This window comes from Azolla caroliniana, unplaced genomic scaffold (assembly GCF_043228905.1).
Source record: "Azolla caroliniana isolate FFs.n. ecotype wild unplaced genomic scaffold, voAzoCaro1.0.p SCAF_9, whole genome shotgun sequence".
In the NCBI taxonomy this organism is placed as follows: domain Eukaryota; kingdom Viridiplantae; phylum Streptophyta; class Polypodiopsida; order Salviniales; family Salviniaceae; genus Azolla; species Azolla caroliniana.
The window spans coordinates 22,112,754-22,125,127 of NW_028230444.1; the positions used below are offsets into that span (position 1 = coordinate 22,112,754).

At 37.2% G+C, this 12,374-nt stretch overlaps 1 protein-coding gene across 1 annotated transcript; it reads left to right on the plus strand.

Moving 5' to 3' along the window:
• Positions 1–1,956: 1,956 nt before the first annotated feature.
• Positions 1,957–11,936, plus strand: SYN4 (sister chromatid cohesion 1 protein 4). The gene is made up of 14 exons (XM_087324510.1): positions 1,957–2,543; positions 3,608–3,887; positions 5,287–5,387; positions 5,482–5,531; positions 5,641–5,705; positions 5,787–7,093; positions 7,169–7,501; positions 7,586–7,724; positions 7,800–7,936; positions 8,804–9,936; positions 10,055–10,088; positions 10,736–10,844; positions 11,032–11,179; positions 11,571–11,936. The coding sequence occupies exons 1-14, from the start codon at positions 2,420–2,422 to the stop codon at positions 11,667–11,669; spliced, it is 4,059 nt and encodes a 1,352-aa protein (XP_087180636.1). The 5' UTR covers positions 1,957–2,419; the 3' UTR covers positions 11,670–11,936.
• The last annotated feature ends 438 nt before the right edge of the window (positions 11,937–12,374 follow it).

Genomic DNA, 12,374 nt, shown 5'->3' on the forward strand with positions numbered 1-12,374 from the left:
ATTCTAAGGAGGTGTTGCCATGCCAGTTGAGATTCGATACAATCCCATAGACAGTGAGTTTAAGCTTGTAAATGACAACAACCACATCTAGAGGATACTCCCATCTTATGCAACCATGTGACAACAAGTAATGCTCGATGTACAAGTAACAATTGTACATGCAATATTTGTTGTGCATGTTTTCTTGCCGATAGGTTAACCTAGAACTTAGCCATAACTTGGCCTTTTTTATTATTATTAAAGAAGATATCCTTTCATTAGTGTAACCATTTTTACAAGATTTTAAATTCTATGTGATCGGTGGGGGAAACAACCATTTCGGAGGTTGAAAATGCCAATAAGGATTACCATAATTGGATGTCATGAATGGAGTAGCTTTCCATATAATGATAAACTCATGCCATTGAGCAATTTTAGCATCAAAATCTCCAACAATACCATCCCATTGTCCCTTCAAAGTATGAACTATGTCTAACCAAAGATTTGAAACCAATTCAACCGGTAGTGTTTTAAATTGATGGAAAATGAGAGAGTACCGAACCTTCCAAATGTGATATATAGTGGTACTACTCAGTATCTCCCATACTGGTTGGACTTCCTTTCGTGTTCCTGCAAACTTGGCCTTTTCATCATGTCTCCTCAAAAGTCTATCAAATCTCGATTAAGATACAAAGGTCGTTTGTCTTCGAGTTATTTCTGGTTGTTTTTCCTCTTTTTGCAATAAATACGTCTCAAGTCTATTTATGAAGTACACACACACACAGATGATCACAAAATAGGTGTAAACAATGGCCTCATACAATTGGGACGGGAGGAGGCAAGGATTAGCTTTAGCACAAGGCGAGAGCTTCGAGACTGTGATGAAACACTTACAAACATGCGTGCGCGCACACACACACACACACACACACACAATATGTACATAATAAGATGGAGGACGAACATACATACATACAATAATTATAATACCATACCATAACATACATACATACATGCCAATCACATAGAGTTAAAGATATTGTAAAATGGTTACACTAATGACATGATATCTTCATTAGAAAAAAAAAACATACATACATACATACGTACGTACGTACATTCATATACACATACATATACATACATACATACATACATACATACATACATTCATTCATTCATATACACATACACATACATACATACATACATAGTACGTAAAATTCGTGTTTGTCTAGCATAACATTCGTTTTCCTACGTTGGAAAACGAATGCGGATGTTATTCAAACATTCTTGTGTTTTTTTCCCCCCATTTTTTAAAATGTTTTTCTTTTGTTTTTTTATTCCCCATTTTTTAGGCTTATTTACCTCATAATAAATAGGTAATCCAAAACTATGGTATTTATCATTCGTTGAGGATGTTTTCCTTGAGCGAATGATTGAAACATTCGCGAATGCGAATGAACGTATGGTTCATACTATGCATACATACATATATATACATACATACATACATATACATACATACATACATACACACACAGATACATAGATATGTACATACACACATACATAGATACATAGATACACATACATACATACATACATACATACATACATACATACATTACATAGAAAACAGACATATATGTAGATGGATGAGGCAAGTCAAAGAAAAAGAAACATACACATCGATTTTAAGCTTCCATCACGTTGTCGCCGTTTCTCACCCACTCTTCTCTTCTCTCTCTCTTCTCTGTTCTCTCTCTCTCTCTGTCTCTGTCTCTGTCTCTGTCTCTCTTCTCTGTTCTCTTCCTCCTTTCCTTTCTCTCTCTCTCTCTCTCTCTCTCTCTCTGTGTCTCTGTGTCTGTGTCTGTGCCCCCCGCTCCTCCCTCGACCCCAGACCTTCGCTGTGCCGTTTCCCCCCCCCCCCCCCTTTTTTGTTCTCTCCTCACAAATTCTCGCCCCTCCTCCTCTGCTCTTTTCTTCTTCCTCCCCCCCCCCCCCCCCCCTTTTCTCTGTCAATTTCGCATCTTTAGGTCGTGATTTAGGGTTCCCTCCACGGAATACACAGTGGGTCCTCCCTATGTTTGCGAAATTCCCTGTTTTGCCCCACCCCCTCGTGCTCAGCATAGCTTGTTCCGAGCGTCTACAGTGATGACAGGGAAAATTGGAAGAAGGCACACACAGATGCAGACATTAGGGTTTCTGTACTGGCGCATAGAAGCACAGAAATTCGGCCATTTTTGGATAAAGTTTCTCTAAATTCTGCTTGTCTAAGCTATACATGTATATGGAATAGAGCGAATTGGTATAGTATATGATCTGATCTCGATGAAATAGCATAGGAGAAGAATTCTCACAGAATACAGATTGCCCTGAGCTTCTCTGTTAAGAAATTACGAATTAATATATACCGAGTCAAGTATATATATATATAATGTTCTACTCACAGTTTATATTAGCTAAGAAAGGTCCTTTGGGCACTATATGGATTGCTGCCCATCTCGAAAGGAAACTCAGGAAGAATCAAGTTGCAGAGACTGATATTGGAGTAACAGTTGGTAAGTGAAATGACTCTCCTTTTTTGGTCATTCCTCTATGGTTTTCTTAATGTTAGTTAAAATGTATACATAGGTTTTATGAGCTTAATCATAATGTGTGCGTAATAAATGTCATTTTCATGACTTTTGATGCAATGATGTGCACTACCAAACGAACAACCAGAGAGAGAGAGAGAGAGAGAGAGAGAGAGGATGAGCCTCTGATACTAATTTTCTCATATTAGAACAACTTGTTGGCTGAAGTGACTGATTATTCAAATAATTACTCACATTGGAAATATTTTGTTGACTGAAATGGCTGAGTATAAGGCTAGTTTTTTCACAGGGAGAATAAATATGCCAGTTAAGAGGAATTTAAAACTGTCTAGAAAGAAGAAAGAAACATGACCTACGAGATTAAAGTGTTTTTGAACAAATGTCTACAAAAATAACCACGAGAGAAAGAGGGAGGAATATATGCCCAGCATATGTCTAAATTCTAGAAGAAATTGGGCTTCTACGGTACAGAAATGTGGAGCATAACACGATAAATTCAGTTCGAATCTGAGTTTCTATGGCTGGATGTTCAATAAACCAAATTGGGGTTGTTATTGAAGTCATATGGTAAAATCAGAGATCATTCATCTTTAGTTGTTTTAGGTTCTCTGGCATTAGTACCCAGAAACTTGCAGTAAATCTTAATCTCAGAATTTAAGGCACGAGCATTATGAAGAAGGATTTTTTTGAAGATTTCTTATATGATGTTGATTTTTCCATGGGGATTCCCAAGCTAGCATATACAAAATGCAAGGTTTCTATAAACTCACATATGCTTGGACATCGATTATCTGAATATGAATGTTTATAATGCCAGTAAGCTTTATTTGCTTTCTTCCTGAATACAAAATTCCATGTTGGTCTCGTAGAAGCATATAATGAGTGCATTAGTTTATAAACGAATTTAAGGATACAAAACTTTTGTGATGATGAATATTCGTTTATTCTTGAATGTTGGGATTCTAGTTGGAACAAAATGGTAATATGTTTACAGCACTAATATGCTTTCTTTGTTCTTGACGAGGAAGATTCCATTTTGTTTCCGGATGTCCCCATTGCCCTTCGACTTTCAGGACATCTTTTGCTGGGAGTTGTGCGAGTGTATTCTCGGCAAGTAAACTATCTTTTCAATGACTGCAGTGAGACACTTGTTAAGATCAAACAAGCTTTCCATTCTACGGCTGTTGATCTGCCACCAGAAGCAACGACTGCACCATTTCATTCAATAACATTGCCAGAGACATTTGATTTTGATGAATTGGAGCTTCTTCAAGATTCTGAAAGTACATTTCTTCGTGGTCCTAATGGGTGAGACTTGACATCTTTCTAACTCAATTGCAATGTATTATTGAAGTTAAACATTTGGACATGATATTAGATGAAACATCTTTGAGGGTGGACACTATTTGAGGGTAGTGATTAACATCGTTATCCATAATTCGTTTTTATACAAATCATAATCATTAAAAGCATGCTTGGAAAGAGAGTGGGAATTTTGGTGTTTATGCACAAAACATATGTTGCCCAAAGCTTGGCTTCACCTACACATTTCTTTGTTAATCCAAATAGAATAAAATATTACCAGACGTTCAAGGCCCTCATCAAGCATAACACAAGTCCTAGGAAACATGCATCTGCATGAATGCCCCAGCTGACCTGCCCTGGCATTGGAAACACAAATCTCAAAATAATGAAGATCCTTTGAATATTTCAGAAACTCTAATCTCTGAGTTCTAAACAATATTAGAAAATCCTAGTTTTTATGTCTGAAAACAGCTATTTGAAACCCTAAAGTTTGGCCAGCCAACAGAAATCTTGATTTCTGAAAACATTTGTCAGAACTCCTCATTCCATAGATCTGAAATAAAAAAGAACTAAAACCCCAAATTCTGGTTAAAAAATAGCAGATCAGAAACCTTTAATTTCTGATTACCAAGCAATCAACAGAAACTCTCTTTTTATTAGGCATTTTTCTTTTTAGAAACCTCCCATTGAGCCCAAATCTCTTCCACCTGCTACAACTCCCAAAAAGAAAAGTTCTTTTTTTTTTTCACTTGAGCTTGCCTCTACAATGTAAGGTGTCAAGCTTTTTATAGGCATCATAATTATTTATGTGAACTTTGCTAATGGTAATGTGCACATTAAAAATTAACACTCAAGCTCACGCCAGTTTACATTAAATTTTTAAGTGTATTTATCTTCCCAAGGTGATTAGCATAATTTATCCTAGTAAACGTTAATGATGGACCCCGGTCATAGGTCATATTACCATGCTTACAGGACATAATTGTCAGAGTGGACGAACCCTGTCCATGCTACAAATTGCCAGAATGGATGGAATCATGTTCACACCCAGAATAGTAGTTTCACACTAATGTAAAATGCATCCAATTATTGTAATGCTAGATTGAATCACATAACTAATTTCTAACAAGAAATAACAGTTGGGTGACTTTATAAGTGGAGCATTATCAAACAATATATGAGAGCAAGTGTTAGCTTAGCTCCCATAGAATGTAATTGCCAAAACATTTCATTATCCCTTTGGAGTGAACTTTTAAAGTCAAGCTGGTATCTGTTTAACAAGGGGAGCTCATTTGTTCTGCTCTATTCACCCTTATACTGAGATGGAAAACTTATTTGGCACATATGTTTTTACATACAATGTATGAGATAACCTTCTCAATAATCTGATTTTCTCCACCAGGAACTATGTAGACCATCATGTGACGTCAAGGGAGCAAATTACCCTTCAGGATAGCATAGAAAATAATCCTTATCTGGGGTCATCTCAATTTGGTCTCGATGGTTTGCTACTCTCTTTATCTTTTCATCAGTTCATATCAAGTTTTTAAGCTATGAGATTTATTTATAATTAGGTCATGAATATGTCTCAATGCAGAGAGATTTGGAGATGGAAATTTCTCAGCTATGGCTATGGATTTTGATGAGGTAAAGCCATTTGAGATGGGCGTTGTATTGGAACATCTGAACAGTTAACATAATGAATTATATTTATCTGTTAGCTTATATATGTAGTGCTTTAATTCATTCATTTCAGGAGTTCTTGGCTGAGAAATCTCAGACTGCTACTGCGAGCACATCAACACCTCTCCTGAAGGAAGAGTATGTATTTTAAGACAGTTCCTATGAAATGTTTTAGAATCCATTACTCAAACTTACTAATATAGCTCTTGTATCTTTCAGAACTTTCCCTCCGCTAAATGATGGAATTGATGAAGCTACACAGATGGATATTGATGATCCTTATGCTACAACAGGACCCCAATATCAGAATAAGAAGATTGCAACAGATTATGAAGATGCTGCAATGTTGAGAATTGATCAAAATGAAGAGGACAATCATCAAGGTCTATCGATGCTTACTCCTTTTCCAGAACCATTAGAAGATCAAATTACATCCATCGCTTCTCCTTTAATGATTGAACCAATGAAGGACGGAACTACATCTATTCTATCTCCATCAATAGGAGCAGCTCATACATCTGCTATGATAGAGACAGTCTCAAACATGGTTGCTTACAAGAATGACAGACCAAACATCCATGCTTATACGCCATATGTAGAGGCGTACACACCTGACCTCAATCTAGAATTTTGTCCACCCGATGAGCCTTCTACTCCAGCATTATTGGATGAGGCATCATTTTCCATGTGCAAGGAATCCAGTATTGAAACTCAAAGAAAAAGTCCCTTAGGCCTACAGGAAAGTGCTGCAAGCAATAGCGGTGAACGTCAAGCAGGGTTTTTATCAACCAATCAGGGTTTTTTTAACCTCCCATCCGAACAGCAAAAACAGCAAACAACTTCTGTTCAGTCACAATGTTTGCCGCCATTCATGGAGCCTGTCTCTACTCCAGCGTTAGACCTACAAAGTGAAAATTGTGTTGCTTCATCTATTATGAATGGAGAAAAATTGTCTATTCCATCACACCATATGCAAATGCCCAGTCTTGCGGTTTCATCCACTGAAGCAACAGAGGATACTACCTCTGTTTATGAGGGATTTACCTTCAGCCACAGTAGTGCTCCTGGAGTGCAAAGTGATGCCTTAGTAGGTACACTTCTCAATACAAAGGATGGAATTAATCAGGACTGTTCCATCATTGGATCGGTTGAATCTATATCTTCATTCCAGTTGACTGGCTGCTCAGCATTGAATGCTGCTCCTTTGAACACTGAGTTGGATTTCTCAAACACAACGCAGGAAATCGCTCCATGTTTGGAGGTATGTGGAACAACAGTAAGCTCAGGTAATACTGAATTAGCTCTCCAGAATAAGTTTCAAAATTCAGTGGGCTCAGAACAGCATAGCAAGGAACAAGATGATACGACAAGTCCAGCATCAACACTTCGGTTACCATCTATCCAAGATGATACAGGTGCAGTATCTATAATGCCAGAAGTGACTCCATTTGAACAGACAACGACAGAAAACTTAGAGACACAAGCCACTCCTGAGGCACAAGATGGTGATGCTGCAGGTCAGCAACCTGATGTGTTGCCAGAAAACTTAGAGACACAAGCCACTCCTGAGGCACAAGATGGTGATGCTGCAGGCCAGCAACCTGATGTGTTGCCAGAGACTTCAATGTCACTGCCCATGCACATTGGAGAAATTCCACAATATGAGACTCTAAGGTCAGTCATTGATTCTCCAAGAGAAACTTCCGGATTAATGTTGCTTGAGAAGAACATACTGGATGAAAGGATTCCAACATTGGAGTCAGCGAGGACAAAGGCTGGCATTGAAAGCTATACTGCATCAGTAGAACCTGTATTTGATAAAACACCCATTCTTAAAGAATGGAATCCTCATACAGTCCAAAAACCTTCTCCTTTGTCAACAGGGGACTTCAACTTTCTTCCTGGAGACAATGATGTGCTTGCCTCAATATTAGGTATGTGCACATTTCTGGGAGATTTTTGGTACTAGCATGCATAAATGTATATACGTGTGTGAATCTGTTTTTGTTCTTTCCAAGGGCGACGGAAAAGTAGTGCTTTTAAAATTGCACCAACCCCGAAGGAAAATGTGATTGTCAAGAAACGAAAAGTTGCGCCAAGAAGCATTCCTAAGAAAAGGAAGTGTGACTTTGACTCTTCAGCAGTTCTGCATGGAGAGTGAGTGCTTTTCAGAAATTCTTATCCTGCTAAAATTTATGGTTTTAAATTGACCATTGAAACTTTTTGGTACAGTATTATTCGACAACAACTAGCATACACGGAAGACATTCGTCGAGAACGGTGTAAAGCTCCATGCACACGGCGGGAGGTTTGGTCGTTTAATAAAGAAGTTGAGGGTCAACAACATTTTGATGTGCCACTATTGCTAGGTATATTATGGAATTCATGGATGTGGCCAATCTTTTATAAAATCAATATTCGTACATGCAATTTTTGATAAAACTTTTCAACTACTAGCCTCTCCCGAGACGGAAAGTTTGAAGGGTATTTAGGCATGTAATATATCTCTACCAATTATCCTAGTGATTTAAAGTTCCCAGTGGAGACATCTTAATAGGAATCTTGCAGTGTGCTTATTAGTGTGTGGCTGGCATTATTCTTGTTTGATTTCCCTGCTTTTGAAGAGCTTGTCTATGATTTTTACTTTTACATTTGAGGGTTCTGCATGATGTTAATATTACTCGTAGAAGAGCACTCATTGTGTGATAGGAGAGGGGTATAATGGATCATTGTGGAGTGAAAGTAAGTGGAATAAAAAGATAACTTCTATTGAACATCCAACAAAAGAGCCAATCCTACCTTCATAATGATTTGGACACAATATCAGCAGTGAGCACCCAGACAATCTCTGATATACTGGTGGAAGATACTGATAGGGGCTGGTATGCTGAACATCCACTTAATGTGTGAATAATGTTAATAATTGTTTGCTTTAAACGTAAAGAAACAAATGATCATTATAAGATATCTTCAAATTTGTGAAACCTGTATTTCGATAACTGGCATTTTGGGATTCCTACTCCACTTCCCAAATAATTTGCTTTTGTGGCGATCATTCTTACAATTTGAGCACATGTGACCAAAATTATGTGCTGCTTTGTAGTTTTCATTGATCAAATTGCGGTCTCCATACAGAGTCAACATTCATTGCTTAAACATCAGGACTTAGTGTAACATATACTACTGTTATTTTCTTTCTACGCTCAGTTTGCTTATATTCTTCTATTGAATTACAGGCTTTCCTAGTGACTTGCATGATCTGTTCCATGATGTTCTGGATGCCCCTGAATTAAGAAATATATCCTCCGATAAGGACTTGAAAGAAGGTACTCCAGCAATGAATTTGATAGATACAAACAGTAAAGCGGAATCCTCATTTGGTAATAAAAATGACCCAAGCAAAGATGGTCCTGTAATTTTACAAAATATAGTATCAGATAGACCTGAAGATTCTGCATTAGGAGACTTCTCTGAGCAGGTGGGAGGAGACATTGAAATTACAGGTAACTTGAATGAGGACTTAGTTGAAGGAGAAATAATGAAGCATATGGATTCTAACATACAAGATAATGGACAAGAAGCATCAGAAAAATGCACAGTAGAGCTTTCTTCCGGAATGCATGATGATTCTCATGCGCAAAATTTAGAAAATATAAATATGTCAGAAGCAAAACATCTGGAGGTATTACGACGACCAGAAACAAGTGAAGACGCAGCAGAAGTAACACATCTGGAGGTATTAGAACCAGAAGCATGTAAACAAGCTGTAGGGGTAACATATACAGAGGGCTTAGAAGGACCAGAAACAAGTGAACAAGTTGTAGAAATGACACATATGGATGTCTTAGAAGGACCAGATGCAAGTGAACGAGCTGTAGAAATAACACAGATAGAGGTCCTAGAAGGATCAGAAGCAAATGAGCAATCTTTAGGAATAAAATACCCAGAGGTCTTAGAAGTATCAAAATCAAGCGAACAAGCTGTTGAAAATGACGTTATCAATGAAGAAAATAATCCAGAGAAGGAACAATCTACTGTGATAGAAATGGAGAATAATGCAGGTATTATGGATGATAGTGGAGGTAAGGATAATATGTTGCAAGGGGATACTACAATAAGTGCAGATGAAAACTTGGAACATATTAGTACACAGCAATGTGCACAAGATGCTGATCAAGGAGAGTTCAATATCCATAAAAATGAACTGAACTCTCAGGTCATGCGTTCAGATTTAGAGAAAGATGTTACTGATCTGTCAATTGTGACAGATCGAGAACATATTGATGTTTCTGAGACACAGCTGCAACCAAGGAATGAAAACGATGCAATCCAGGCTGCTTTAGAGGCCTCTGATGAGAATAACGGTGAAGTAAGTGTTTTCTCATTTTTATTATTTTTGCTGGCGATTGTGGCATCGATTGTGGGATATCCTTTTATTGTTTGTATTAAAACTGTCACATCTTAGTTTCTTTATGTGCCTGTTGTAGGTTTCTGCTATGATGGCGAAGGATGGACATACAGGTATCCACTGTGACATTGCTTAACTGTGCTCTACTTTAATGCCATTGATCTATAAATCCACTGTATGTTGAAATTTGAACCAGTTTTCCCTATCCATTAAGAATCTCATAGGGGCTCAGATATGAAGAATTCCAGAGTAGTCTTGCCTATTTTACCGTGTTGTAGTTGTCATTCTGTCCTTCAACAGTATAAGCTAAGGTTTCAATCTTTGAAAGCAAAATTTCTGGTGAACATGTTAAATTTGATTTTCTCGGAGGTTTCTAACCTTTTAGGAGCAAAACTTCTGGTGCAGATGTTAATATCTGTTTCTTGGTCTGTCCCTTAACATTTTCTTTATCGTCGTCACATTTAACAGTACTTACTAGTACATACATAATCCATGCATGTGCTTTTGTACTGTTTGTTGATAACTTCTAAAATATTGGTTTTTTATGTACTGAAACTCAAATTTACTTTGCTGGTACACAATTGAAATGCTTCTGTTCCAAATTCAGGAAATTGCTGTTAAAACAGAATGATGTGTTCGACACATCTTTAATGTTTTCAGAATGCAAGTCATAGAATCTAACCAGATATAAACTATTAGGGATTAAATACTTTCCCATGGTAGTGTTGATTTCAATCCATTTTTTGTATCTGGACTGCAGACTTCCTTGCAGATGATGATGAAATGGCATATGCTGAGGTGTATGAGGACTCAGGTGATGAACGTGACCCATCCATTCTCGAGAACAGTGGATGGTCTGTGCGCTCCAGGTCTAGTTTCTAACACTCTTTTAGAAATTTGGGTTTTTTTCTTCTGTAGGTGTAGTTTCGTTCTGAGCAGCATGGAGAACTTCATTTTTTTGTATTCAGATCATATTCTGTTTTTTGAACCGCAATTCTGTTTAGTGATGATATGTAAATACTTTGTGGTGCTGAAACGAATGATGTTTTGGTACAGGAAAGTGGGACGATACTTGAAAACAATGTTTGAAGGAATGGAAGACATCTCCAACAAAACTGGTCAAGATCATCGTAATTTGGGATTAGAACGATTGCTTGCATGCAAAACTAGGAGGGAAGCTGCAAGAATGTTTTTCGAAACATTGGTCATCTCTCTCTCTCTCTCTCTCTCTCTTTGCTATTTGGAGTAATTAAAACATTCTCTTCATTCTCATGTTTTGTATGGTGTATATGTAATACATGATGCAAGTAAATTACCTACAAGAAACAGGGGAAACATAAATACCAACTTTTTTCCATGATTGATATACATACAAAACTGGTTCATGAGAAAGCTAGGATACGTATTACACAATTAAGCTAGGATACTTAAAGCACACATTAAGATTTAAGCAGGCTTCATACCATTTTTACATCACAGCAAGGCGTTCCATTGAATAATTTTTTATCACAATTTTGTGTATGCATAATTCTTGATATTCTGCAGTTTATAGTTTGTTCCATAAAAAATTGCAATCTTTGCTTCTTGATATACAGGTTTTGAAGACAAAAGGCTATATTCAGGTAGAACAGGAATTGGCATACGAAGATATTCATTTGTACCCTAGTCCGAAGCTTATGAAGACGACATTCTAGAAACCAATGTTCAGTCGACTAAAAGCATGGAATCTAACCTTGTAATTTTAACTTTTACATACATGATCCGATCAGGAAAGAAATTTGGTAAAGAGTCTGGAGATGATTCTCTCGTATCAACTTTGCGAAGGGTAGCCAGCTAGTTACTACACCTTCCATGGGAGAGAACTCCGCCTACCTGTGTACAATATTCAAATTTGTAAATGTGTGCAATTTATTTATACCTCAATACATTATTAATATTCACTAATTAAACTTTTTTCTCCATATTATTGGCCCATCCCCACATTCCTCTCCCGTTTAGCTCCAGGGTATTTATGCACATTTGTTTCATGAGCACATTCAGTTCAATTGCTTATTTGGTTGTGTTGCAATGCCCTCTTTTTGAAGACAGATCTCCAAAACTATTGTTCCTTTCATGCATATTGAGCACTGTCTTATTTAAAAAATCATCAAATGTTGCGCAATAACAGACAAAGATGCCATTTTCCTAGGGAAGAATGGGTAGAGAAATAAAAAATGTGTTGTAGTGAATCCATTTTTTAGCCTTAGATTTGTTAAGCAAAAAATGACAGAGATTTCTTGATTTGTTCAATCAGAATGTGTCACTATAAGAGCATACTATTTGTAGATTTACCATCCTACCATGTGAAAACTTGATTGAAGATAATATTGGGCTAAAAGGTCTCGATCCTAGTTGCTCCA

Bases quoted from the DNA above. Each gene is read 5' to 3' on its own strand.
- SYN4 (XM_087324510.1), top strand. From the start codon at position 2,420: ATGTTCTACTCACAGTTTATATTAGCTAAGAAAGGTCCTTTGGGCACT. The intron at 7,094-7,168 runs CTGATGTGTTGC...CAGGCCAGCAAC, and splicing joins TGATGCTGCAGGTCAGCAAC to CTGATGTGTTGCCAGAGACT. The intron at 10,089-10,735 runs GTATCCACTGTG...TCTGGACTGCAG, and splicing joins GGCGAAGGATGGACATACAG to ACTTCCTTGCAGATGATGAT.